This window comes from Balaenoptera physalus, assembly GCF_965194825.1.
Source record: "Balaenoptera physalus genome assembly, chromosome: 18".
NCBI lineage: Eukaryota > Metazoa > Chordata > Mammalia > Artiodactyla > Balaenopteridae > Balaenoptera > Balaenoptera physalus.
The window spans coordinates 51,215,646-51,242,157 of record NC_138899.1 but is presented as its reverse complement, the minus strand read 5'-3'; the positions used below and the strand labels follow the sequence as shown (position 1 = coordinate 51,242,157).

At 38.2% G+C, this 26,512-nt stretch overlaps 1 protein-coding gene, 1 long non-coding RNA gene and 1 pseudogene across 4 annotated transcripts in view; 1 reads left to right on the top strand and 2 right to left on the bottom strand.

The window, feature by feature from the left end:
* The window catches only part of LOC309647960, a 675,074-nt gene that overhangs the window by 243,053 nt on the left and 405,509 nt on the right, over nt 1-26,512 (bottom strand). The gene's annotated exons all lie outside the window — the stretch shown is intronic.
* LOC309647939 (thioredoxin reductase-like selenoprotein T pseudogene) overlaps nt 1-26,512 on the bottom strand; it is a 481,034-nt pseudogene that overhangs the window by 309,506 nt on the left and 145,016 nt on the right. The gene's annotated exons all lie outside the window — the stretch shown is intronic.
* PCDH17 (protocadherin 17) overlaps nt 754-26,512 on the top strand; it is a 126,368-nt gene continuing 100,609 nt past the window's right edge. The window contains exons 1-2 of one of the 2 annotated variants that reach the window (XM_082435811.1): nt 754-21,333; nt 22,098-25,822. In XM_082435811.1, coding sequence (XP_082291937.1) covers nt 23,252-25,822 — 2,571 coding nt within the window. In that variant the 5' untranslated portion in view covers nt 754-21,333; nt 22,098-23,251. Of the gene's footprint in view, nt 25,823-26,512 lie in introns of both variants that reach the window. The other variant, XM_082435812.1, reaches the window with a different exon arrangement.

Sequence of the window (26,512 nt, the reverse complement as noted above, 5' to 3'; positions counted from 1 at the left end):
GGATACAAAATTAATACACAGAAATCTCTTGTATTCTTATACACTAATGACAAAAGATCAGAAAGAGAAATTAAGGAAACAATCCCATTACCATTGCATCAAAAGAATAAAATACCTAGGAATAAACCTACCTAAGGAGGCAAAAGACCTGTACTCAGAAAACTATAAGATACTGATGAAAGAAACCAAAGATGACACAAACAGATGGAGAGATATACCATGTTCTTGGATTGGAAGAATCAATATTGTGAAAATTACTATACTACCCAAAGCAATCTACAGATTCAATGCAATCCCTATCAAATCACCAATGGCATATTTCACAGAATTAGAACATTATGATTTAATCACAAGATAGTGAATATAGTCACCTGCACTATACAGTAGGACCTTGTTGTTTATCCATCCTATATACAATAGTTTTCATCTGCTAATCCCAAACTCCCAGTTTATCCCCCCCCACCCCCCCACACTTGACAACCACCAATCTGTTCTCTGTATCTGTGAGTCTGTTTCTGTTTTGTAGATATGTTCATTTGTGTCATATTTTAGATTCCACATATAAGTGATATCATATGATATTTGTCTTCCTCTGTCTAACTTACTTCACTTAGTATGATAATCTCTAAGTCCATCCATGTTGCTGCAAATGGTATTATTTCATTCTTTTTTATGGCTGAGTAATATTTCATTATATGTGTGTGTGTATATATATATATATATATATATATATATATATATAGAGAGAGAGAGAGAGAGAGAGAGAGACACCACATCTTTACCTGTTCATCTGTCGATGGACACTTAGGTTGTTTCCATGTCTTGGCTATTGTAAATAGTGCTGCTATGAACATAGGGATGCATGTATCTTTCAAATTATAGTTTTCTCTGGATATATGCCCAGAGGTGGGATTGCTGTATCATATGGCAACTCTATTTTTAGTTTTTTAAGGAACCTCCATATTCTCCTCCATAGTGGCTGCACCAATTTACATTCTCACTAACAGTGCAGGAGGGTTCCTTTTTCTCCACACCCTCTACAGAATTTATTTGTAGATTGTTTAATGATGGCCATTCTGACAGGTGTGAGGTAATACATCATTGTAGTTTTGATTTGCATTTCTCTAATAATTAGTGACAACATCTACACTTTAAATAAAAAAAACTTATTTTGTACAGTTACCACATGAATATAAAAATAGAATATGTAAACACCTTTTATTAAGGTTTATATGATTAAAACCATATAAATTGTAACTGAGACTTTAACAGCAAGCTGTTGTACTTATGATCATTTGTTATCTCATAAATTATTTTTTATTCTAAGATCAAGCTAATGACTAAAGAAATAGAAATGCTGTCTTGAGTCTTCATCTTAAAATAGAATTAAGCTCTTGATTATTATCATAACACATCTTAAACTATAGCATCAAGTCATTTATATGCATGGTACATATGAGTGAAGCAGTTTGCTAAAATTTGTGGAGCTGACACTTCAGTAAAAAATGAAATTAACTTCATAAGGATAATTGAAACAATAAAGCAAGCTGAAAGACATCATAAAATGATTCAAAAATTAATGCTGTCAAGTATTTAACATACGGTGTCAAAATTGATAAGTATCTAAGGAAAATGAAAATATAAATATAAATTCTTATTGAATTTTGATGGCTTTCTTCTTTGAAAACTTAAGACTATTATAATTCTTTTATACATAATAATGTAATAAATTCTCTAATTCTAGAGACAGTTCCTGTGATAAGAAAAATTCTACTAGATCAGTTAAACAGGCAATGAGACTTTATTAAAGACCTTGCAATAAGGAAGAAAGACTAAACTCAAATACCCTATGAAAATTCAGAGGCCTGGAGTCAGGAACAAGTCTGTCTGCAGTTTACTCAAGCTGAGGGGAATGTTAAGGTCTTCTTGGTCAGATGATTTGTTTCACATTTTACTTAAAATGAGCATTTTGTGAAGAGGTGGAGATGACACTAATAATAGTTTGTCAATTTCTTCTATTGCTCACTTTGGACTCCAATGAGTCCTTGTTAATTATTATATCTTAAATACCAGGATTTTAAAAAATATTAGGCTTCTTCCAAATGTGATTCCTATGACACCAGCACTGAACTGGATCATGTGTTATATCATCTGTCATAGACTCATTTAATGTCATTACAGCACCCTAAAGTAGATATTTCTATTATCTCCATTTTATAGTTGAGGAAATGGAAGTACAGAAACATTAAAGTAACTTGCCCAAGATCAAACATCTAGCACTTGCTTGAGCTGAGATACAAACACGGGCAGTGTTATCTGAAAAACTGGTTCACCTCTTGGTGGGTGTTGAGTCAAGAGACACAACCAAGGCAAAGAGTAGAATGCTTGCAACAAGAAAGGAGAACACAGGGAATCTTCCGAAGCAGTGTCTCCCTGAACAGCAAAATTAGGGAAGTTTTAAGCTAAGGGCACATGCATATTAATGAAGGGGACTGAGCAGAGGAGAATTCAGCATAGAATTGGGGCAAATGTTGACAGAGTCCAAGCTTTAGCTTTAGTCCTGGGTTTCACATCCATGGATTCAACCAACCAAGAATGGAAAGTATTACAAAAAATACTAGAAAATTCCAAACTGCAAAACTTGAATTTACTGCATGCCAGGAACTATTTACATGACATTTATATTGTGTTTACAACCACGTGCATAGCATTTACATTGTATTAGGTATTATAATTAATCTAGAAATTATTTAAGGAATACTGAAGGATGTGCATAGGTTATATGCAAATACTACTCCATTTTATATAAGGGACTTGAGAATCCACTGATTCTGGTGTCTGTGGAGGTCCTGGAACCTATCCCCACTGGATACCAAGAGATGAATGTACAAGAAAACAAATGCATTTCTGGATTTAATTTTAAAAGCATCTTTCAAATGATGAAATTAACATCACCTGTGAAAAGAATTGGGACCTTGTTAAACGTAAAAGGTTTTGCACTGCAGAATAAACCATTGACAAAATGAAAAGACAACCTACTAACTTGGAGACAATATTTTGAAATGATATGACTGACAAGAGGTTAATAACCAAAATATATGAACAGCTCATATAACTCAATATCATAGAAAAAAGAACCCAATTAAAACATGGTTAGAAGATCTTAATAGACATTCTCCTAAAGAAGATATGCAGTTGGCCAACAGGCACATGAATGACAACATTGCTAATCATCAGAGAGATGCAAATCAAAACCACAATGAGATATCTTCTCATACCTGTCAAAATGGCTATCATCAAAAAACCTACAAATAACAAATGTTGGGAGAATTTGGAGAAAGGGGAATACTCTTACACTGTTGGTGAGATTGTAAATTGGGGCAGCCACTATGAAAAACAGTATGGATGTTCCTCAAGAATCTGAAAATAGAACTATTATATGATCCAGCATTTCCACTGCTGGGTATATATCTGAAGAAAATGAAAAAAAAAACTAACTCAAAAAGATACATGCACCCCAAAGTTCATACCAGCATTATTTACAATAACTAAGATATGGAAGTAACTTTAGTATCTATCAACAGATGAGTGAATAAAGAAGATGTCATATATACAAAATGGAATATTACTCAGCCATAAAAATAATGAAATTCTACTATTTGCAACAACATGGCTGGACCTAGACAGTATTATGCATAGTGAAATAAGGAAGAAAGAGAAAGACACTTTATGTTATCATTTATATATGGAATCTAAAAACAAAAATGAATGTATACAACAAAACAGTAATGGACTCACAGATATAGAGAACAAATTTGGGGTTACTAGTGGGGAGAGGGAAGTGGGGAGAGGTGAGATAGGAGTTTGGGATTAAAGAGACACAAACTACCATGTACAAAATAAATAAGAAATGAGTATATATTATACAGCACAGGGAAATATAGCCATTATTTTGTAATAACTTTAAATGGAGTATAATCTAAAAAATATTGAATCACTATGTTGTACACCCGAAAGTAATATAATATTGTAAATCAGCTATACTTCAATAAAAAAATAGAATTGGGGCTTTTTGGTTTTTGGCCTTGGAAAACAGAAAGTAGAAAAATCTAAATAGCACTCTGTACGTGTAAATTTTTCCTTTATATTGATTTGACATATTAGGCCATGTCATGTACCTTTTCCTTATAGGATGATTATGATTATGATAATGATGATGATGATGATAAAAACTGAATTTATTATTACAACTCCTGGGCTAGGTAATTTGCATTCAGTAGCTGATTTAACATTGAAATATCATCATGAGCTGTTTTTGTTCCCAATAGTGTTGATTTGATTTATTTCATTAGATCAATACCACTTACTTTTATTTTATATTACAATAATAGTAATAATAAAAAAACATTTATTTGTCACTTATTACTTGTCAAGACTTGTATCAGACTTTTACATCTAATAGCTCATTAACTACTTAACACACAGGCACAGACAGAATAAGAAAATGGCCTGTAGTAACACAAGTAAATGGTGGAAACAGGATTCAAACTGAGGAAACCTTGCTTTGTAACCTTCACCCTCAAATGCAAAGCTCAGCTGCCTCATCTAATATTCCCAGTTTTATGTTATTAATACACAGTGAGTAAAATAAAATAGATTCAAAATGTCATGAATCCTTTCATTATATATCTGATAGCTCTGTGACCCTGGGAAAGTTATTTGATGTCTCTGATCCTCAGTTTCCTCTTTGAAAAATGAGAATGATAATTTCTGACATACCTATTTTAGAAGAGAATTGCATAATTAAAATAAGCATAAAAGTGTTTTATGAACTGAAAGATAGAATACAAGTTCTAGTTAATATCATATTTGTCATTATCTTCTCCTCCAAATGTAAATATATAAATAAAAATAAAAATGAGTCTGGTAGACCCAGAAAGTTACAATTTAACCCCCAATTTTCAATTGAGGAAGAAATGTTTCATTTTAGCCTTAAAAAGTGAATAAGTGCACTTCAACATATATTTAAGTTAAAAAACTTATTTTTGAACCCTTTAAACTTTTCCTACATTTAGTTCATGTTTTTAAGCTCAATAGATTTATTTATTAAATGTAATATATTTATTGTTGTATAAGCAGAACATTTGACTTAAGCTGTGGTTTGCTGCTTTATCAAGGTACTCAGTCTTACATAGACAGAAGTTTTTACTAATACAAGAAAAGCTTCCTAAAAATCGAGCATACAATTAATCTTTAGAAGTGCATGCCTTTATAAATAAAAATATAAATTATATTAATTATCAAATTATTTTTAATTTGTCAGTTGGTCAACTGAGAAAAATATTTGATAATATCCACTAATGGGAAGATACACAGAAATAGACAGTGCATATACTGTGGTGAGATTCTAATTTGGTCCTGCTTTATGTCTATAGATGTTGACAGTTTCAAATGTAAAGAATAACTGTAAAAATACTGCAAAGGACTTTCATGTATCCTTCATCCAGCAAGCCCAGGTTTCCCAGTAAAGTCCTCTGTAGTAAAAGATCCAATCTGGAATCATTATAGAACCCAGTTATGTGTCACTGTCTTTGAACTGGGAACAGTCTTTCAATTTCTCCTTCACTTTCCCAAATTTGGCATGTTTGAATATTACAAGTCAGTCACTTCTTAGATTTATTTGTATGACTTTCTTATTGCCACTGTAGCAAATTGCCACAAGCTTAAAGGCTTAAAGAAACACAAATTTATAATAGTATTTTACAGTGCTAGAGGTCAGAACCAAATAGGTCTCACTAGGCTAAAATCAAGGTGCCAACCTGACTGTGTTTCCTCCTAGAAGCTCTAGGAAAGAGTGCTTTTCCTTTTCTTTTTTTTTTTTACTTTTTTTTTTTTTTTTGAGTTAGAAGCCACTCTCATTTCTTGGCTTGTGGTCCCATTCCCTCATCTTTGAAGTCAGCAACATTGGGCTAAGTCTTCCCACATACTGCTGCCTCTATGATTCTCTCTCTGTTGGCTCCTTTTTTCACTTCTAAGGACCCTTATAATTACATTGGTACCATTGAAATAATCCAGGATAATCCCTCCATCTCAAGGTCATCTGATTAGCAACCTTTATTCCATTTGTAAACTTAATTCTCCTTTGCCATGTACCCAAACATACTGATATTCTGGGGGTATGGACATCTTTGTGGAGGCCATTATTCTGATTACCACAGCCTCCTATTTTGGTTTTTTCCAATGTTTCCTCAAGTATTTTCCGCAAGGATAGCAGAGATGCTGTTTCATTTTATTGCATACCAATGCATAGCACACAATATCTACTTGTCCCTTTATTAGTGATGTTGACATTAATCATTTGATGATAATAGATCAACCAGGTTTTGCCATTGTAATGTTACGTATTAATAATAACTATTTTTAAGTTTGAGTTTGCCTTATGGATTTTTGCCAATGGAAGCAAGGAAGGAAACAAGGAAACAGAGTGGAAGACAGAGTGAGGAAAGTGGTAATGCTGTTTAAAGAGGGAAGGCAGACAAAAGAGGAACAGGAACAGTTAGCCCTGCTTTTGTGAGAGCCATTTGTAAATGTCTATTGATTTTTATAAATTTTTACTTGGAAATAATTTCAAACTTACAGAAATGTTGCAACAATAAGAGTAGTACAAAGAGCACCTATAAATCCTTTACTAGATTTACCTTTTGTAAATGTTTTGCCCCATTTGCTTTCTCTTTCTGTCTCTCTCATCTTCTTCTCTATATGGCACATGTATATAATCATATGCATCTATATAAGCATATCTGTATATACATATGACTCTGTGTATACACACATACTTTTTCTCTCTGAATCATTTGAAAGTAAGTTTTATATACCATAGCCATTTACTTCTAAATATTTTAATGTATATTTTCTCAAAATAAGAATATTGCCTTACATAACCCCAAGTACAGTTATTGGCATGAAAACATGTAACATTGATACTTCTTTTATCTGATCGACTATGTGCATTCCAATTTTGTCACTTTATCCAGTAATGCCCTTTATAGCATTTTTAAAAAGAACAGGATTCTGTCTAGAATCAGGTATTACAATTAATTGTCATGTTTCTTTAGTCTGCTTTAATCTGAATTATTTCCAAAGCCTTTCTTTGTCTTTTATGACATTGACATTTGTGAAGACTATAGTTCCCTTAACCTTCTAGTACATTATATCTATTCATTATTAAAATATGTATTTCTTTGGACATAGCTAATTAACTTCTCATAAATTAATTTTATGTGAAAATATTTCCACATGTATAGAAAAATATATTAATAATTGTGTAAATTTCAATATTTTAAAATAAAACATAAAAAGAAATCTATATATCTATTAAGAGAGAATTAGTTATACACATGATTATGTGTCTACACAATGAAACCCTACATATTTATTCAAAAGCTTAAGGTTTTAGTATGGAAAGATGTGCTTGATTTATCATTACTGGGAGAAAAATAAATTATATAAAAGAGTGATTAGTACTGTAATTACATACACACCCTACCTATGTGGTATATCTTACCTATGTGGTAGGGTGTTGCTGCTTTTATAAATACTATGACTGAACCACATTTTGAAAAATTTTATATTACTATTATTTTGTACTAAATACTGTTTCATATCAAACACACAAATGTAGAATATTTTTCAAATTATATTTTAATTCTAATCTAAATAATTAAAACCTTTCTTACTAAAAAAATTTTAGAAATTTTACTATTCAGCAGTTTTCTGACATTAGATATCTATAAGAATTTTAGTGACATCTAAAAATACTATCATAACTTCAAATATTTTATGCATCATGGGATTTCTAATAACAATTCTCTTTACAAATTCAGAAAAACTGTATCCACTAGTGTTTTGGAATATGTAAGGTTATTATTAATTAATTTAACTGAAAAATTTTGGCAACATGCCCAGTATATAGTCCAAATTACATGCTGAAGATAAATGTCTATGTGTTAAATATCCAAATAAAGTGTAGAAGTTATCTTTTGAATCAACTTGTAGACATTCTGCAGAGAAAGCCCCATGTAGAAATGCCCTCACATAATCAAGAAGCATGTCAATTTCCCCCCACACACACACCAAAATCATGCAATAAGCAACAGAATATTGCTGCTAATTGGTATATGTTTTTCTTCTAAAAGTGAAAATTCTAACCATTTACTTGACAGATGTTTGGGTAAAATGCCTGTAACATTTTGAGAGCTTATCTGTGCTCTTTACAGTTGTGTTTATACTTCTAAACATTCAGGAGCAAATAAATGAAAAAGTAAACAAAAGTAAAAATATGACCTAGTTAGCTATTTACCGATAAACATATAAATCAAAAGCCAGTTAATTTCAAATATGTAAAACATTTAGTATATTAATCAAATAAAATATCGACCTAGAAAGCACATTTCTAAACATTTGGAACATTTGAGAACAAATGGCATGTAGGATGGTCAAGAGATTAGTAATCGTAAATAAACAAAATTCTGTATTTTTAAAACAAATATAATTTTTTTTAACATCTTTATTGGAGTATAATTGCCTTACAATGGTGTGTTAGTTTCTGCTTTATAACAAAGTGAATCAGCTATACATATACATATATCCCCATATCTCCTCCCTCTTCTGTCTCCCTCCCACCCTCCCTATCCCACCCTTCTAGGTGGTCACAAAGCACTGAGCTGATCTGCCTGTGCTATGCGGCTGCTTCCCACTAGCTATCTATTTTACATTTGGTAGTGTATATATGTCCATGCCACTCTCTCACTTTGTCTCAGCTTACCCTTGCCCCTCCGCATATCCTTAAGTCCATTCTCTAGTAGGTCTGTGTCTTTATTCCCGTCTTGCCCTTAGGTTCTTCATGAGCATTTTTTTTTTTTTTTTAGATTCCATATATATGTGTTAGCATACGGTATTTTAAAACAAATATAATTCTTAAATGCTCACTATACCCGTTTTTGTTATAATTTAGCTACAAAATGGACTAATACTGTAATAGTTGTGACAACAGTTTTTTAGAGTTAGTAAAATCCTTCCCAAATATCATCTGTTCCTCAAAAATTTGGGAAGGAGGAACATCAGATGTTTTACTAGTATTTCTGAGACGATAAAATTTAGTCTCTGGGAAGTTAACTGATTTGCCTACTGGACCAGATGAAAGCAAAATCTCCCAGTAACACTTTCAAGATGATTAATGATGCAGCCTATGCTGAACAGCCCACCCCTACACCACACCAAGGCTCTCAGAAACTTTTAGGTACATTTAAGACTGCCAATGATCCTATGTATTTTATTATTCACTTTGGTTATATTTATGAATGAATGTTTTGTTGAATAAATTTATTTATTAATGCTTTTGTTGAAAATGCTCACTAAGAGTACATCAAGCAACTAGCTTTGTTTAGTTCTTTTGTCATAGATATCTTAAACCCATCAAGATGAATGATAGGTGTATTTAATAGGGCAGAAATGAAGACAATTTTGAGTTTCAATAATTTAATCCACACATTTATAAGAAAAATAGTATTTTATTAATGTGGCACTCGTCTAATTGATTCATTAAAGAAATCTATCAAATATTGGACCTTACACATACAACAATATTGAGACATAACAATTAGGATGCCTTATCTGAAGACTAAAGTCACAAAAATAAAAGTGGAAGGTACTAATAAATCTTTCCCCTTTGAAATGTTACAGCATAACAAGTCAATGGCTTCTTATTTCATCTACCTATAAATTAATTCTTCTCTTTAATGTTGACTGGTTTCCCAACAACACACTAAAATAAAATGCAATATTAGTCATGAACCTACCCCAAAGATCATGCTTTTCTACTTGAAGGATAAATTATGAAGAATGTAACAATAGAAAACAAAAGAAAGTAATTACAAGCAATCAATTGCTTCTTGTGGAACTCCAGTGTTTTGGAAAACTGAGTGATCTCTGTAAGTAAAAGACTTGCCAGGTTGGAAGAAGAACAAAAGCAAACATGGAAATTAATATTCTGTATATGAGAGGGAATGAAGTGATTGAAATTAAGACACTGGTGAGGGGAAATAGTACTACCAGGTTATTAATGCATTTTCTTTAACATAAATTATTATGTCTTCATAATAGAAAATTTATAAAATTGATGATAGTAAGAAGTCACCCACCACCCAACCACCCAGACAAAAATGCCTATCTCCCCACTTAATTTTATGTACAAATGTGTATATACAAGTTTTAAGAAAGTTGTAATATTATATATACTGCCTTATTAAATACTGTTTAATGTAAGTTTTTGTGTTGTTCTATTTTATTACTTTTTCTTATACTAACTTTTGAGTAGAATGCTAACATACAGCTGTTCTGTAAATTATTTATCTAACCCCATTGTATAAATCCCTTTGGCAAAATGCTCTTCCCAAAGATGTTCACATCCTAATCCCTGGAATCTGAAAATATGTTACAGTATGTGAAAAAGGGGACTTCACAGGTGTAAATAAGGTTACAGACTTTAATTTGGGGAGGTTCTCTGAATTGTTTGAGTGGACTCAATCTAACATGAGTCCTTAAAAGCAGAGGATTTTCTCCAGCTGGAGGCAAAAGAGATGCTGCAAAAGAGGAAGTCAGAGAGATTCAAAGCTTGAGAAGAAGCTGGCTTTGCTACTTTAAAGATGGAGAGGGCAATTTGACAAGGAATGCAGACAGTCTTAGGGAACTGAGAAAAACTCTTGGCTGACACTAGCAAGGAAATGGAGACCTCATTCTCACAGTCACACAGAAGTGAATTTGACCAACAACCCTAAATCATGGACAAAGGACTTTACTTGTCTGCCTTTTTCACTATTACGATTCCAGAACCTAAAATGTACATCTCGTTTGCTAAATCAATGAATGAATTATATTTCTGCATTTGTAAATTGTTCTTTAATATCACTTCTACAATTTTTTTTGGTCTCTTGTGAGATTTTTTTTTTTTTTTTTTTGATTTGAAGGAGCCAGAAGTTCTGTATTAAATATGTAGTATTGTTAGAATGAGAAATTTAGAAGAAGAATTTATTTTGTAGGAGGAAAAAAAAATGCAACAAAGTGAGTTACTAGAAATAAAAAGAATTCATTTAGTAAAATTAGGAAAGCACTGTATTGTTTAGCTAAACTTACAGAAAGAGAAACAAAATAAGGAGAAGAAACATGCAGACTGTGGAAATTGCCCATTTACTCTGGTACAGGAGGGAAGTAGCAAGAATGCAGGACAGCGAGTATGAGTATATGGAGTCAAGGTTTTATTCAAGACTGAAGAGTCACTCCTGGTTAGAGAGAGGAGTGTAGAATGAGTCTGTGTAATAAAAGGAAGTCATGAGGAGAGAAATGTATATCATTTGTAAAAACTTAAATTGCGTCCAAATGCTGAATAGCTTCTGGGATGCTGTAGAGCTGTGTTTTCTACTACCGTTTAGCTACAATATTTGCCTACAAGTCAAGGAATTCTGTTTTCCATGCTGTCTTGCTCCTCTTCCCATCAACTTGCTCTCCGAAAATGTCACTTATCCTAGAAATAGCAAAAGCCCACCCTTACGTTGACCAGTGGGTTTGGAACTTGAACAAATGTAGCAGCTGCTACTCATTTGCTCTCTTAGCCCACAGGGTGGAGCCCACCCAGAGCAGCATGGGAGAACATCACTTGGAGATAACACATAACAATATTTTTTCATCATCCTTGAAATTCAAAAATTAAAGGACTATTTCTGTGTTGGCTTCTACATTTTGCTTGGTAGTCAATAAGCTATTTTAATTAACAAAACTGGGTCTTTGTTTACCCCCAAACTTTTTCCCTCATATTTTTATGGTTATAGATCTTCCTTGTTTTCCCATTCTATTCTGTTCTCTCTTTTACAAGTTCTGTTATTTATTATTGTGTTCTGTTAATGGATACCCTGCACCTGTCATTGTATTTAGTTTTCTCTGATTTCATTTCTCTCCATGGGTCCCTTTCCTCTGAGTTACAGAAAAATATCTGATTTTTTTCATGTATTTCTCTACATTTTTTTCTGAAATATTATTTCTGCTGTTGACTGCACCTACTGTAGTTTTATATTTTGTGGTTGTGACTTGTCAAATTTTATACTATTTCCCTTTCATGGCTACCTCTTCAAGTTTCTTGGATTCACTATCCCCCAAAATATTTTTGAGAATATGAACTAAAATTTTGGAAAGACTTTCTGCATTAATTCCACTTCACAAGAGAATATATGCTTCCTGAATGTGGTCCTGAAACTGCCCTCCTCAGTACCTATCTTTCAGGATGATACACTTACCCTGTTCACCTTCAAAGACAGAGATGATTGAGGGTAAAGACAGTTTCCCCAAGAGAATGATCAGATCCCCAGATTTTGATCAGATCCAGACAAAAGTAAAGGCTCAGTCATCTGCTGCACGTCCCAGAACTACTGATAAAACAAAATATGCCACCACCCTCTCCTCACAGCCTACTCTTTTGGCTTCTCCTCTCCAGTGTATAAGATATTTATATTTTTCCTAAATCTCTTATTCCCAGGGAAGTGGCTCTGGAGAGCTAAAATTTGAGAAGTTTCTTTCCATCTAGTTCCATCTCAACTTTATCCATAAAACACTCCTCATTATTCAAATATGTCATCATTGCCCTTTCCACATGATGCACAATTTTCTTTATCTTTTCTTTATTTTTCTAATGAATTTTCAATGACATTTTAGCAAGGTTTGAAGTAAGGGAGGGATAAGTGACATCTGCACGTCACCAATTCACTTTGAAACTAATATTTCCAATTAAACAAGATTTTAGACTTGGATTAATCAGAAATATTTCTTTCTTGTAATGTATGTGTGCATTTCAAACAACGCACTTTGATTACCTTTTCTTGAGTGTTTTCATTCTTAACCAAAACTACTTGGAGTGACACACTATGCTGTCTGCAGTGCTCAAGAGTCTTCTAATCTGGAGTCCATGGAGCACAAGGAATTCCATGCGTTGCTTATTCGTAAATGCTCCCTTAAAAATTGTGTTCTATTTTCAGTGCATGTTTTTATATACAAATGTACTGGAAATCAGTTCTAAAGCATTCAGCAAATTCTTGGAAGGGCCCATGACTCAACAGTCTAGTGACCACTTTTGGAATATTGTTAATTTATACTTGTTGAAATGGCTGTCATAAAATAAACTTTTAAATCCTCACTATGTACATGCCCTTCTCTGACTGCTTTTGCCTGTTCACAGAAACAGTGCCTTTTACCTCTAACTAGACAGAATTATATGTCCATCTTTCACCAGTCAGAGTGACAAAGATCTCTATATCTCAATGGCCTTTTGGTTGCTAAACCTGAGTAGTAAAATGAAGAGCCTGCTCCCTAGGCAACCTGTTACTTCCCTGCTGCTTGTGAGAGTCACTTGTATCACAATAGTTATAATCAATTAAGCTTTCCACTGCAAATGAGGCTTCTGATCAAAGTACAGGAAGCTTTTGCTTTTAAAAAATGGATTTTTCAATTATTAAAATATATCTCATATAGTGCAGTGCATCACATAAATTCATCTCACCTCTCTTAAAATTTTAATTTTAGCAGAGCAAAGCTGCTTTTGGATCTTTTTCCAAAACAGAATTATTTCAGTATTTGTACACAGTGAGTTTGCTAATCACATATATAAAATTCCTACAAGTGTTTGTGAAAATATTTGTACAAACCAAATTTATAGTTCACCATCAAACTTATTGGAAAGGGGTTCTATAGCATTCAGCAGATTCTCAAAAGTATCCTTGTCACAAAAGAGTTTAAGTAACACTGTACCTTATTGATACACCTTCAGAATATTGTTAATTTATATTTGTATAAATGGCTGAACAGTGCAATAATTTAAAATTCTTTATTTTTTTATGCTTTTCTCTGGTTCCTATGCCTCAATCAAATCATTTAGAAAGAAAAATATATATATAATCTCAACTCATCTAATTATTATAGCCAATACATTCAAGAATTTAATCTGTACATTTTCTAAGATGAGTTGGCCAATATTTAAATGAGTACTCAAGCATTTAAATTCCTTTTATTTAATACTATATTTATGGTTGTCACATAACAAACTTACACTGTGATAACCAATATTAGTGAGAAATAAAGATATATTACTCATTTACTGCCAAAGTTGGATTTAAGTTGTTCAATGTTTAATTAAAATATTGCACATCATTATATTTCTATTTTAGTATTGGCAGTTTGTAAGTGACCATGGCCTTTTTTTCTCTCATCTTTTCTAGAAACAGTTAACACTGACTCAGAAAGATGTGGACACTCTCTGGGAATCTGATGTTAGAAATTAGGTTTCAGCAGCTCCAAAAATCAACCCAGCCATGGTAATTTTAAAGATGATTCATCCCAGTGATTCCTCTTACTTAACGTTTAACATGATTTCAGAAACACCACCTGAGTAACAGCAGAAATAATTTTATTGGATGTGTACTTGTTTATGTATATTTAGGAGGGAAAAACTAAACAAAGGTGCTCTACCTAAAACAAAAGTCTGCTATTTCCAGGGTGACAGACAATAGCTGTTTAACAGAGCTTGATTTTCAATTGAACTGCTCCGAATATTTAAAAGATAAGAGGAAATAATATGCCTAGCTCACTGAAAAGAGGCATTTACATAAGTAGATCATAATTATCCAAGTAAGACCTTGTTGCTGAGACGTGGGAGGGTTAATGATTATGATGATAATTAAAATACAGAGGATTTGTAGAGCACTTATTTGCTTTCTGAAGAGCTCAGTGTACTTCTCATATATTCTATTCTTCTCATTGATCTCTGTGCGATAGCTATACAACAGGATGTTTAAATACCTCAGAATAATGGAAGGAAATGTCTGACCTGTTATAACCATAAATGATTATGATCTTTTGGGTTTTGCCTCACCTGAAAGGCAGGACCTCCAATGACATAGCTTTTTGAAACATCACTTCAGGTCATCACAGCAAAACTGACTCTGAGGAAAGAGTGCCACCTACTGAATCAAATTGCCCGGGTTCCCTCCAAGGGCTGGTCTCTCAGTTTTAGAATTGTCCTAACATGCTTAACTATAAGAAGTAATGGGATTGCTGCACCATGCATGAAATACTTATTATTTTTGTTTCCAGCTTCAGTCAATTTATTTTAACAATCCACCCATCACATCTATAAATTAACCATTTCATTCAAAAACTTTCCATTTGTTTTGAAAACTAGTACACAAAGATTGAACAAATCTAACTTTGTTCTTTAATGAAGGGAATTTCCAAAATAAATACCTGTCTTTTTTATTGTCGAAGTGGCCACAAGGGGGAGCTAGCATGCAACTTCTTATGGGGCAGGAGAGTTGAGGTTTAATAATTAATTGAACCCTTTTATTCCTGGCTAAAGCAGGAGAAGATATAAATATGCCATTTGAAATTTATGAAACTCAAGATAATTTTTCTCAGAATTACATTTTTCACAATGCAATCCAACTCCCCCTTTTAATATATGCTAATACATTAGATACAATGTAACATTTTTTAGTCTGTTTCTGCATGGCCTAACTCTCAGGTACTCTACACACAATTACACGCACACAGTTTGTTTAAACCACACCAAATAATTTTCAACTGTAAAACTTAAATATAAAAATTTTAAATTACCTCAAATTTGTCTCAATATTTTATTTTATTTTTTTAATTTTTAATTTTTTTTTTACTCTAGTACTTGGTATTTTTATTAGTTTATTTGTTTTTTGCTAAAAGACAACAAAAACAAAACAAATAGTGTATGCAATCAATTAAATTGTTGAAATCTTTAAGTGATTGCCTCACTGATTTTCCATCTTTGGAGACACATACACAAACACACACACAAAAATGAGATGAGAATTACTGATAAGAAAAGTCTGGAACATATTATCCGGTGGGGGGGGGGAAATATGTTGCAAGCAGAACTATTTCTAGCATAACTTTCAATATTTTAAAATAAACATCCTGATATGTGTCCCAGTTCAAAAGTTGATCATTGGTGACTAATTTATGAGTGTTTCCTTCCGATTTACATATATTTATAATACATAGCATCAGTTGGAAATTTAGTTTATTTACTGTGTGAATTTCAAATTAATAGAACTTCCATGTTTTTGTAGGGCTAATCCTGTATTTAATTTTGACTGTTCATTGGGAGCTCACTTCCTATGTGTGGGAGGAGGGAACATGTATATGAACATGTTATATTGTAACATAACATACATATCATATAGAAGGGACTTGAAATGTATCATTTCCTGATAAATATTTTTTAATAACAAGATTTAATAATTTTAATAAAAATGAGAAAAAATTAAAATTTAATTTAATATACTGTTTATTTATGGATATAGCTTACACTTTTTCTTAGTTGTTATACAGGAGAGATTTAGTTCTCAAAAATATTTTTAATTATAAACAATTTCCCCTGAAACTTAAAACTTATAGTTAATTTACATTACTTTATTAAAATTCATATTTATCATAAAGGGGAAAGATATGTTTTAGGGATTGTCCTGATAGAAGTGTGAATTTGTCATTTGTTAAAAGGGAAATCTTTGATTAAAAGTCAGCAGGTGGCTAATAGCTGTGTGTTAGAAGTGAGCCTCAAATATCTCTGAAAGACAATGGGAACTAGAACTAGATGTGAATGAAACACTATCCTTCACCTGTGGATTTAAATGTGATATGGCAACCTTTGATACATATTACATCTAAAACATTTAGCTGTTAAAGTTATTTTTGAAAAATTCTCTGTTAAATAAAAATATATGAAATCAAGTAGTGAAATAATGGTAAAGATGATGGAAAAGGAAATAGTGGAGAGAGAATTTTTCAGTCATATAAACAGTGTCTGTGTTGAAAATATCAGCAACAGAAATTTCTCTTAGGAGCTGTATCTTATTGAATTCAAGAATACAACAAACAGGACAAGTTTTGGAAGAATGTTATAACTGCTACCATTTTGGCTACATACATAAACTCTCGGGGCTACATGCATAAACTCTTGGAACTACAACTACAGCTAGTCAATATGAATTTTAAAGAGTCTCTCAGAGGCCAAATTAAATACCTTATATAACAAAAAAGTCATAAAATAGCATTTTAAGATTATTAATGATATTCAATTATTGATTTAATGTAACAGCATTAATCAGCCTTTATCAGTCTATAAAAATAGACCTTAATACTTCTCTGTTTGAAGCTGTTCCAACATAATCAATTTATTTTAAAACTCACCTAGAGTAGCATAATATCTTATTAATGAAATAATGTTATGCTTGTATGAGTATTTCTCAGTACATTTTCTCAATGAGTGTGCATACATTTATATTTTGATGGAATCACACAAGATTTTTGGATGTTCAATATATGTATAATAATAAAGGAATAATATAATTTTGGTTTAAGGTTGAGACTATCATTTATAATTAAAACTCATGATTATCAACCAGTCTTTTCTTAGAAATATGAGATTCTAGGTATCGTGAACTACACTCAACTCTGTGGTCCTCTGGATTCCTCAGCTAGAACTCTTATGTCCATAGCCTACTATGGTATAAAAACCAGTAGGATCTTTGAACTGTTTAACAATATTTATATCAACTCTTTTTTTAAAAAATTGAGCTCAATATTTTAAGAATAGTTAAAAAGAAATTACTCAAAAATAGTATCTTAAACAGAAAAATTGTTTGGGGAAAAATAGAATTTAAGAAAGGGTTACAAATTAGGAGTGATTACAGTTTTAAAAATTGTGTCTGGCTAAAGGGAAGTCAAACAATTGGAAGCTGATTTCATTTCCTTTAAAAGTGAAATAGGGATGAGACATAAAGATTAAAATTAATTATTGTGGGTACATGTCGATCTTTAACAACAGAACTCAATACTTCAAATTAATATATGAGTAAGGTATCTAATATGTAGTAGTAGTTCTGTTTTGCTCCCCTTGGCTGAAACCCTGGGGTATTCACCATAATCATGGTAGTTCTCTCTATATACACTAGGGGGAGGTGTTACAATTACTCTGGAGGGGTGGTGGGCAAATTGATGTCTATGAGTATGTGTTTCATATCTCTCACTGGTCTCTTCTTAGACACTGTGGCTTTCCCCTCGTTTGCATAACAGCACTTCTAATTAAGAATAATCAATAAGCCATATTACCTTTTCCTTGGAAGTTTTCATCCTTTTGTTTTTGCTCTATTGTAAACCTCAAGTAAGGATATTTTATGACTTTCCTTGAATTAGTATGTATTGCAAAAATAAAAATCATAGATTTTTCATATTTAAAAAATAATGAGAGGCTTCCCTGGTGGCGCAGTGGTTAAGAATCTCCCTGCCAATGCAGGGGACACGGGTTCCAGCCTTCGTCCAGGAAGATACCACATGCCGCGGAGCAACTAAGTCTGTGCGCCACAACTACTGAGCCCGTGTGCCACAGTTACTGAAGCCCGAGGGCCTAGAGCCCGTGCTCTGCAAGAGAAGCTACCCCAATGAGAAGCCCCCGCTCCCGCAACTAGAGAAAGCCCACGCGCAGCAACGAAGACGCAACACAGCCAAAAATAAATGTAAAAATTTTAAAAGTAATGATTAAAAATGAGTGTGCATTCTCTACTCTTGATTTAAGTTAACGGCTGCTTTTAAAGCCTCTACACTTCAGATTTCAAGGTACATGCATTAGGACAGAGATACTAACCCCTGCCTGAGAAATGTAATGGTGAGGTTTCATGCGACAGTGCGGTTAGGCACCCACTCAGCAAAACAACCCAGATGTCAACAAAGCTCTAGCTCCCCTGTTTAGCAAAAGTATGTGCATGACAAACTATTTAAAAAATATAAAGACATTTTAGGATTTGAAGGTCTGGCTGTAAAGAGCACCTCTTTGAATTTGTAAACTGTTAAAGATAGTCTCTTAAGGGAGTGGTGAATTTTGGATCCAGATCACACTGCAAATTCAGACTGTAGGTTATCTCATTGAATCCTCTGGGAAATAAATAGCTCCTTTACCTGAATCTTTAAGCAATTATCCCAACAACAATCATCAGAACTTTCTTGTAATTGGTCTGGATTCGATTTTCCTTGAATTTTGAATGATTTATGTTACAGACTTATACGTTAGTCATTCACAAGTTATAAATGGCAACTTTACTTCAGTATTTATGAGTAGCGATCAATACTCTAGCAATCAAAACACTGCCCTTTTCTATTTCAATACTTCAATTTTCTTTTGCGTTCTTTCCCAGAATGGCTGGATCACGAACAAAGCAGTCATCTCTTGTGGATGTTTGTGATAATAGTTTGGGGAGAAAGAATCTCTGAGATTAAGAACTGCAGAAGAAGTAGATGAATCAGGAGTCTCTCTCTCTCTCTCTCTCTCTCTCTCTCTCTCTCTCTCTCTGTGTGTGTGTGTGTGTGTGTGGTGGTAGTGGTGGTGGTATTACTTAGAAAGCACGAATCTTTTTTTTCTTTCTTTATTAAGGTGCGTTATCGGTATCTACCAAGTTAGAAAGCATGAATCTTAACAGATCTCCCACTGATCGGTCTTCATGGTTATAGTTCAGTTTCTACGCAAAGAAGCTTTGGCAGATATGGTCATCAACACTTATTTGATCTTAAGGATATAACATTCAAATTTCCATATGGACCTTTGATAATAAGATCGAGGTAAACAAAACCCCTCGAAAACTATTATGAGTGCGTGTATGGATGTCCGCTTTACTTTGAATCTGGGCTGAGAATGCTGGCTACTGAAAACGGTAAAGCTCTGGTATTATTTAGCCAGATTTGAGTTTTAACAAGCTACAAAGCTTTAATTGACGGTAAGCCTTTCTCCTTAAAGGAGAGGCGCTTTTCCTCTGGGGAGACACGGCCTCTCTTTCACTGGGCTTTTGCTTTCTTCTGAAACACTATATAATCAAGTGACTTTCCTTGCCGCGGTGCCTGGGGACAGCTGATTTTTCTCCGAGGATAAAGAAAGTTACATATTGATTGCTGTTGCTCGCGGTGTGTTGGCACCAGCGCGGGGCAGAAGCGGGCGCGCTAGCACCCTCGCATTTACACACACTCACTGAAATACACAACACACACACCCCGCCTCAGAAACACACATACACCCCACATACATACACACACATCCCTCTGCACCTCATTTAGATGGGTCCATGCGCAGGCAGAAGATCTGCGCCTCCCTTGGTGTGAGTGAGTGTATGGTGCGCGCGCGCGCGCGTGTGTGTGTGTGTACAGAAACCCATCAGGAAGACCGCAGCTACCCTATTCTGCAAGCTCGCTGCGATTCCGGTTTCCGTGTACATCGGATAAAACAATAAATAAATCGCTGCCAGACTTTTTTTTTTTTTTTTTTTTTTTAATTCTCTCTTTTCCAGAGGAAGACGGTGGAGGCGTTTCTCCCGGTACTTAAAGACTCGGGAGACCCTGCGGCGAGGCCCTGGGCGCAGCCGCCGCAGCACGCAAGGGGCTCGGCTAGCCCGGCTGCTCTCCCACCAAACTGATCTAATCAATGGCTCTGAAGCTCTGGGGCTCCGGGCTCCGCCCCCGCCAGTCTCTCCTCCGCCTTCCATTGGGCGCGGGCCGAGGAGGCAGAGCCTTGCTCCTCGCGCGGATTGGCTGGCAGGAAATCAGTATCAATGTTTAAGCGGCGGCGTGAGGTGAATAGAGTCAGTCAGCAAGAGGCGCTGGGGAGAAAGCAGGGACTGCGAGCCCCGCAGATGCGGCAGCGCGGAGGGCGGCTGGGGAGACGTTACTCCAACTGTTGAATTTTCACCTTTCATTTCCACCGATGCTTTGCTTGCGGAGATGGATATATTTGCTTTGAAATCCGTACGTCTTTCGCAGGCTGTGAGCTGATCGTGACAGGCACCAGATTGAAAGAGACCACCCGTGACAAAAAAGGAGGAAACCCCCCCAAAAAACAAAACAAAAAAAACCAAAAACCTCCACAACGGACTGCACAATTAACTACGCACACCGGTGCTGGACTTTGTTAATAGAGAACATTGAGAGGAAAATCGTGAAATATGATGCGGGGCTAAGCTGTGAACAGTCACTGTAATCCAGATTTTTTTTTTTCTTTTTTCCCCCAAGACTCTGAAAGATTTGGGGGTTCCTTACGCCTAACAAAAAAGGGAAGGTTTTTTTGTCGTTGTTTTGTTTTGGTTTTGGTTTTGGTTTTGGTTTTTAAATAAATACACCTTGCAAGACAGACGCCTTGCTATCCAGAGCCTCGGACTCCGGCAGAAAGAGGTAGAGTAAAAGTGCTGCTGGATTCAGCTTCACCTCCCTCCTTTCCTCCCTCCCTTTCTCTCGCTTTTTCTTTTTCTCCAAAACATGAATCTGGTTTTTCTTTCTGTAGAGTGAGTCAGAGAAAGCGTTAGGAAGAAGCCACAACTAATGTCTGTGAAGGGAGGAACATGAGGCGAGAGTGAATACGATTCGTTCCGCTACTTCTGACTCATCCGGCAGATCGGAACACCTGCATTTCTGGATGTGTCATTCCCGTTTGTCGAGGCGCCTCAACAACCCGAAATAGTGTGTAGACAGACCCGTGCCTAGCATCCCCTGGGCGGTAGCTACCCGGGGAGGGCTCCCCTGGCTGGACCGCCGCGGCCGCAGCTGGTCGCCCGCTGCCCTCGCGAGTCGCCCAGAGAGACTGCGAGAGCGAGACTGCAGAATGCATCACTCCAAACCTTGATGCGTTCCTTTCATCCAGCTCACTCCTCCTACTATAGAAAAAATTTAAGAAAGAAAAAAAAGCCCGCACTTTATTCGCTTCATATATTCACCACTTTTATTCCTCGCCAAGGTTTTCCTTTCTAGATGAAGAGGACTGGGAGGCAGGGCCATTGGAAGGAGATGCTGAATAGAAAGAAAAGAGAGGCACTTGACAGCCCAGCCCTGTGAATGCAGAGACTGTTTCCCTTCTAGCGAGAGACAGGGAGAGTGTGTGTGCGAGGACTGGGAGGGTGGCTCCCCCTTCTTTTTTATTCCGCCTCTCCCTTCCCCTTCAGATCTGCACATCCAACCATGAGTTGCCTGTTGATTTCCTTTCGCCTGGGAAGAAAAGCAAACTGGAATTAAACTGCATCGAGAGAAGTCCTTGCTCGTGGGGAGAGAATGGGATGGTAGCGGCGGCTACTGGCTCAGCGTAGAGAAATCACAGAGTGTGTTCTACCAACAGAGGCGGAGATACATCTATACATTTTTTCCCCTCCCAGTAGACTCAAACCGCAAATGCTGATCAGGCTGTGGCTTTCTTGACTTGGGGGAGAGCCTTTTCCGAGGAAGAGAGGGAGGAGCCTCGTGGAGGGAGGAAACTACAAATCGGGACACTAGTTCTTTGCGCTGCATTTCCTCCCCTCCCTTTGGCTGCTCGGAAAGGAGAGAGAGAGAGAGAGGAAAAAAATATATATATCCTTGGCTGGGAGATGCAGCCTGCCGCCACCGCTGTCTCAGCCAGCAATGCAAGATTAGATCTCTAAATGCAGCGAAACACCGCCTGAAAACAGACCAACTCGCGAAGCAAGCAGACAATTCACAGGGCTCCGGCTATTTTGAAGCTTCAAAATATATCTGACTCTCTCTTCGTTGTTCCTCATTCCCAACAATTTCATCACAGGAGAGGAGAAACAAGTAAGGATTTCACTTTCTGATCTGCCTACAGACACACCTCCCCGCTCCCTCCCCCACCCGATGTGAAGAGTATTCCGGAGGCAAAAAGCTGGAGTGGATTTGCAGCGCCCTAGCGGGAGCGAGGAAAACCTACGGATTCTTTAGCTCATTATCATCCTTCCCAAACGCGATTTCCTTCTTATCCCTGGTCTCATCGCTCAAGTTTCAGTCGCCCGAAGTCCGGGCGGGAGAGACAAAGCTCCGGGCTCGCCCCCAGCTGCAGGGAGCCGCCGCCTTGCTCAGTGCCCCTGCAGCTCTGCTGCACCGCTGCTTCTCGCCCAGTGCGGATGCTGTAGATCAACAGGTTCAGTGAACTTGAGGGGAATAAGGAGAGACCGCCGGGTGCCGCAGCCCGGGAGCGGAAGGAAGGAAGGATCCATAGACTTGTGGCTTGCGTCGGGGGCGCACGCTGCGCCTGGGCCCCAAGCTGGCGCGCGCCCATCCACTCGCCCCTCCAGTCCGGCTGCTCCTGCCAACACCCCACCGGTCTGGGATGTACCTTTCCATCTGTTGCTGTTTCCTCCTATGGGCCCCTGCCCTGACGCTCAAAAACCTGAACTACTCCGTGCCGGAGGAGCAAGGGGCCGGCACGGTGATCGGCAACATCGGCAAGGATGCTCGACTGCAGCCAGGGCTTCCGCCCGCAGAGCGAGGCGGCGGTGGCGGCGGGCGAAGCAAGTCGGGTAGCTACCGGGTGTTGGAGAACTCGGCGCCGCACCTGCTGGACGTGGAAGCCGACAGCGGACTCCTCTACACGAAGCAGCGCATCGACCGCGAGTCCCTGTGCCGCCACAGCGCCAAGTGCCAGCTGTCCCTCGAGGTGTTTGCCAACGACAAGGAGATCTGCATGATCAAGGTAGAGATCCAGGACATCAACGACAATGCTCCCTCCTTCCCGTCAGACCAGATTGAGATGGACATCTCAGAGAACGCGGCCCCCGGCACCCGCTTCCCCCTCACCAGTGCGCATGACCCCGACGCGGGCGAGAACGGGCTCCGCACCTATCTGCTTACGCGCGACGACCACGGCCTCTTCGCGCTGGACGTCAAGTCCCGCGGCGACGGCACCAAGTTCCCAGAGCTGGTTATCCAGAAGGCATTGGACCGCGAGCAGCAGAACCACCACACGCTCGTGCTGACCGCTCTGGATGGCGGCGAGCCGCCGCGCTCGGCCACCGTGCAAATCAACGTGAAGGTGATTGACTCTAACGACAACAGCCCCGTCTTTGAGGCGCCCTCCTACCTGGTGGAGTTGCCCGAGAACGCCCCGCTGGGCACCGTGGTCATTGATCTGAATGCCACCGACGCCGACGAGGGTCCCAACGGCGAAGTGCTCTACTCTTTCAGCAGCTATGTGCCCGACCGCGTGCGGGAGCTCTTCTCCATCGACCCCAAGAGCGGCCTGATTCGTGTCAAGGGCAACCTAGACTATGAGGAGAATGGGATGCTGGAGATCGACGTGCAGGCTCGAGACCTGGGTCCCAACCCCATCCCGGCCCACTGCAAGGTCACTGTCAAGCTCATCGACCGCAACGACAACGCTCCGTCCATTGGTTTTGTCTCCGTGCGCCAGGGGGCGCTGAGCGAGGCCGCTCCGCCCGGCACCGTCATCGCTCTGGTGCGGGTCACTGACCGAGACTCGGGCAAGAACGGGCAGCTGCAGTGCAGGGTCCTGGGCGGAGGAGGGGCGGGCGGCGGCGGCGGCCTGGGCGGGCCGGGAGGTTCCGTGCCCTTCAAACTTGAGGAGAACTACGACAACTTCTACACGGTGGTGACTGACCGCCCGTTGGACCGCGAGACACAGGACGAGTACAACGTGACAATCGTGGCACGGGACGGGGGCTTGCCTCCACTCAACTCCACCAAGTCTTTCGCAGTCAAGATTCTGGACGAGAATGACAACCCGCCTCGCTTCACCAAGGGACTCTATGTGCTGCAGGTGCACGAGAACAACATCCCAGGAGAGTACCTGGGCTCGGTGCTTGCCCAGGACCCTGACCTGGGCCAAAACGGCACAGTGTCCTACTCCATCCTGCCCTCGCACATCGGCGACGTGTCCATCTACACCTATGTGTCTGTGAACCCCACCAACGGGGCCATCTACGCCCTGCGCTCCTTTAACTACGAGCAGACCAAGGCTTTTGAGTTCAAGGTGCTTGCTAAGGACTCCGGGGCGCCCGCGCACTTGGAGAGCAACGCCACTGTGAGGGTGACAGTGCTAGACGTGAATGACAACGCTCCGGTGATCGTGCTGCCAACGCTGCAGAACGACACGGCTGAACTGCAGGTGCCGCGCAACGCCGGGCTAGGCTACCTGGTGAGCACCGTACGCGCCCTTGACAGCGACTTCGGCGAGAGCGGGCGCCTCACCTACGAGATCGTAGACGGTAATGACGACCACCTGTTTGAAATCGATCCATCCAGCGGCGAGATCCGCACGCTGCACCCTTTCTGGGAGGACGTGACGCCGGTGGTGGAGCTGGTAGTGAAGGTGACTGACCACGGCAAGCCCACTCTGTCGGCGGTGGCCAAGCTCATCATCCGCTCGGTGAGCGGCTCTTTGCCCGAGGGGGTTCCCCGGGTGAACGGCGAACAGCGCCACTGGGACATGTCGCTGCCGCTCATAGTGACTCTGAGCACTATCTCCATCATCCTCCTAGCGGCCATGATCACCATCGCCATCAAGTGCAAGCGCGAGAACAAGGAGATCCGCACTTACAACTGCCGCATCGCAGAGTACAGCCACCCGCAGCTGGGCGGGGGCAAGGGCAAGAAAAAGAAGATCAACAAAAATGATATCATGCTGGTACAGAGCGAGGTGGAAGAGAGGAACGCCATGAACGTCATGAACGTGGTGAGCAGCCCCTCCCTGGCTACCTCCCCCATGTACTTCGACTACCAGACCCGCCTGCCCCTCAGCTCGCCCCGGTCGGAGGTGATGTATCTCAAACCGTCCTCCAACAACCTGACTGTCCCTCAGGGGCACGCGGGCTGCCACACCAGCTTCACCGGACAAGGGACTAATGCGAGCGAGACCCCGGCCACTCGGATGTCCATAATTCAGGTAGGAGACTTTTAGCATAACTGGGACTTCACGTTTTGCTGGTTTTGGAGCTGTCCTGAAACCTTTGGAACAGGACTTAGCCACACTGCTAGCAGCAGTGAGAAGGGAACTTCTTTAAATGAAAAGGATTTACACTTTTGCCACTGCGTGTACAACACATTCTATACATAACTCCTCCCATTTAAATAGTCAAAAATCCACAAGATGTAAATGTCTTACTTTTGCATTTTTAAAGTTTATTTTTATAGGTTTTAAAATGTTACCAGGGTTCAGTATGTCATAGTTTATTTTACTTTATTTGTTGGTCTGCATTTCTCTCCAAAACAGATTACTAGAGAGAGAAAAAAAATTGTTTCAGTTAATTGACTTTAACATTTTTTTATTTCGTTAAAAAAAATCTGATGGCAAAAGAAAGAAATGTATACTCCAATATTAAGAAGTAAATTACTTGAAGCACAACATAGCAACCGGTCAGAATTCCAGAGCCTGAATCAATTTGAGCTAAGGTTTCACTCCCCACCCCCGGAAAAATATCAGTTTTTATATTTAAAAAGTGTTTTATATTTAAAAGTGCTCATGAATCTCATTTATTCTTCAGCTGAAACTGTAACACAATGCATTAGTGTAGCTTAAGGTTTGGAAATGTGAATTATGCTCTGAAGATCTTTCAAAACTTTGAAAAAATATAGG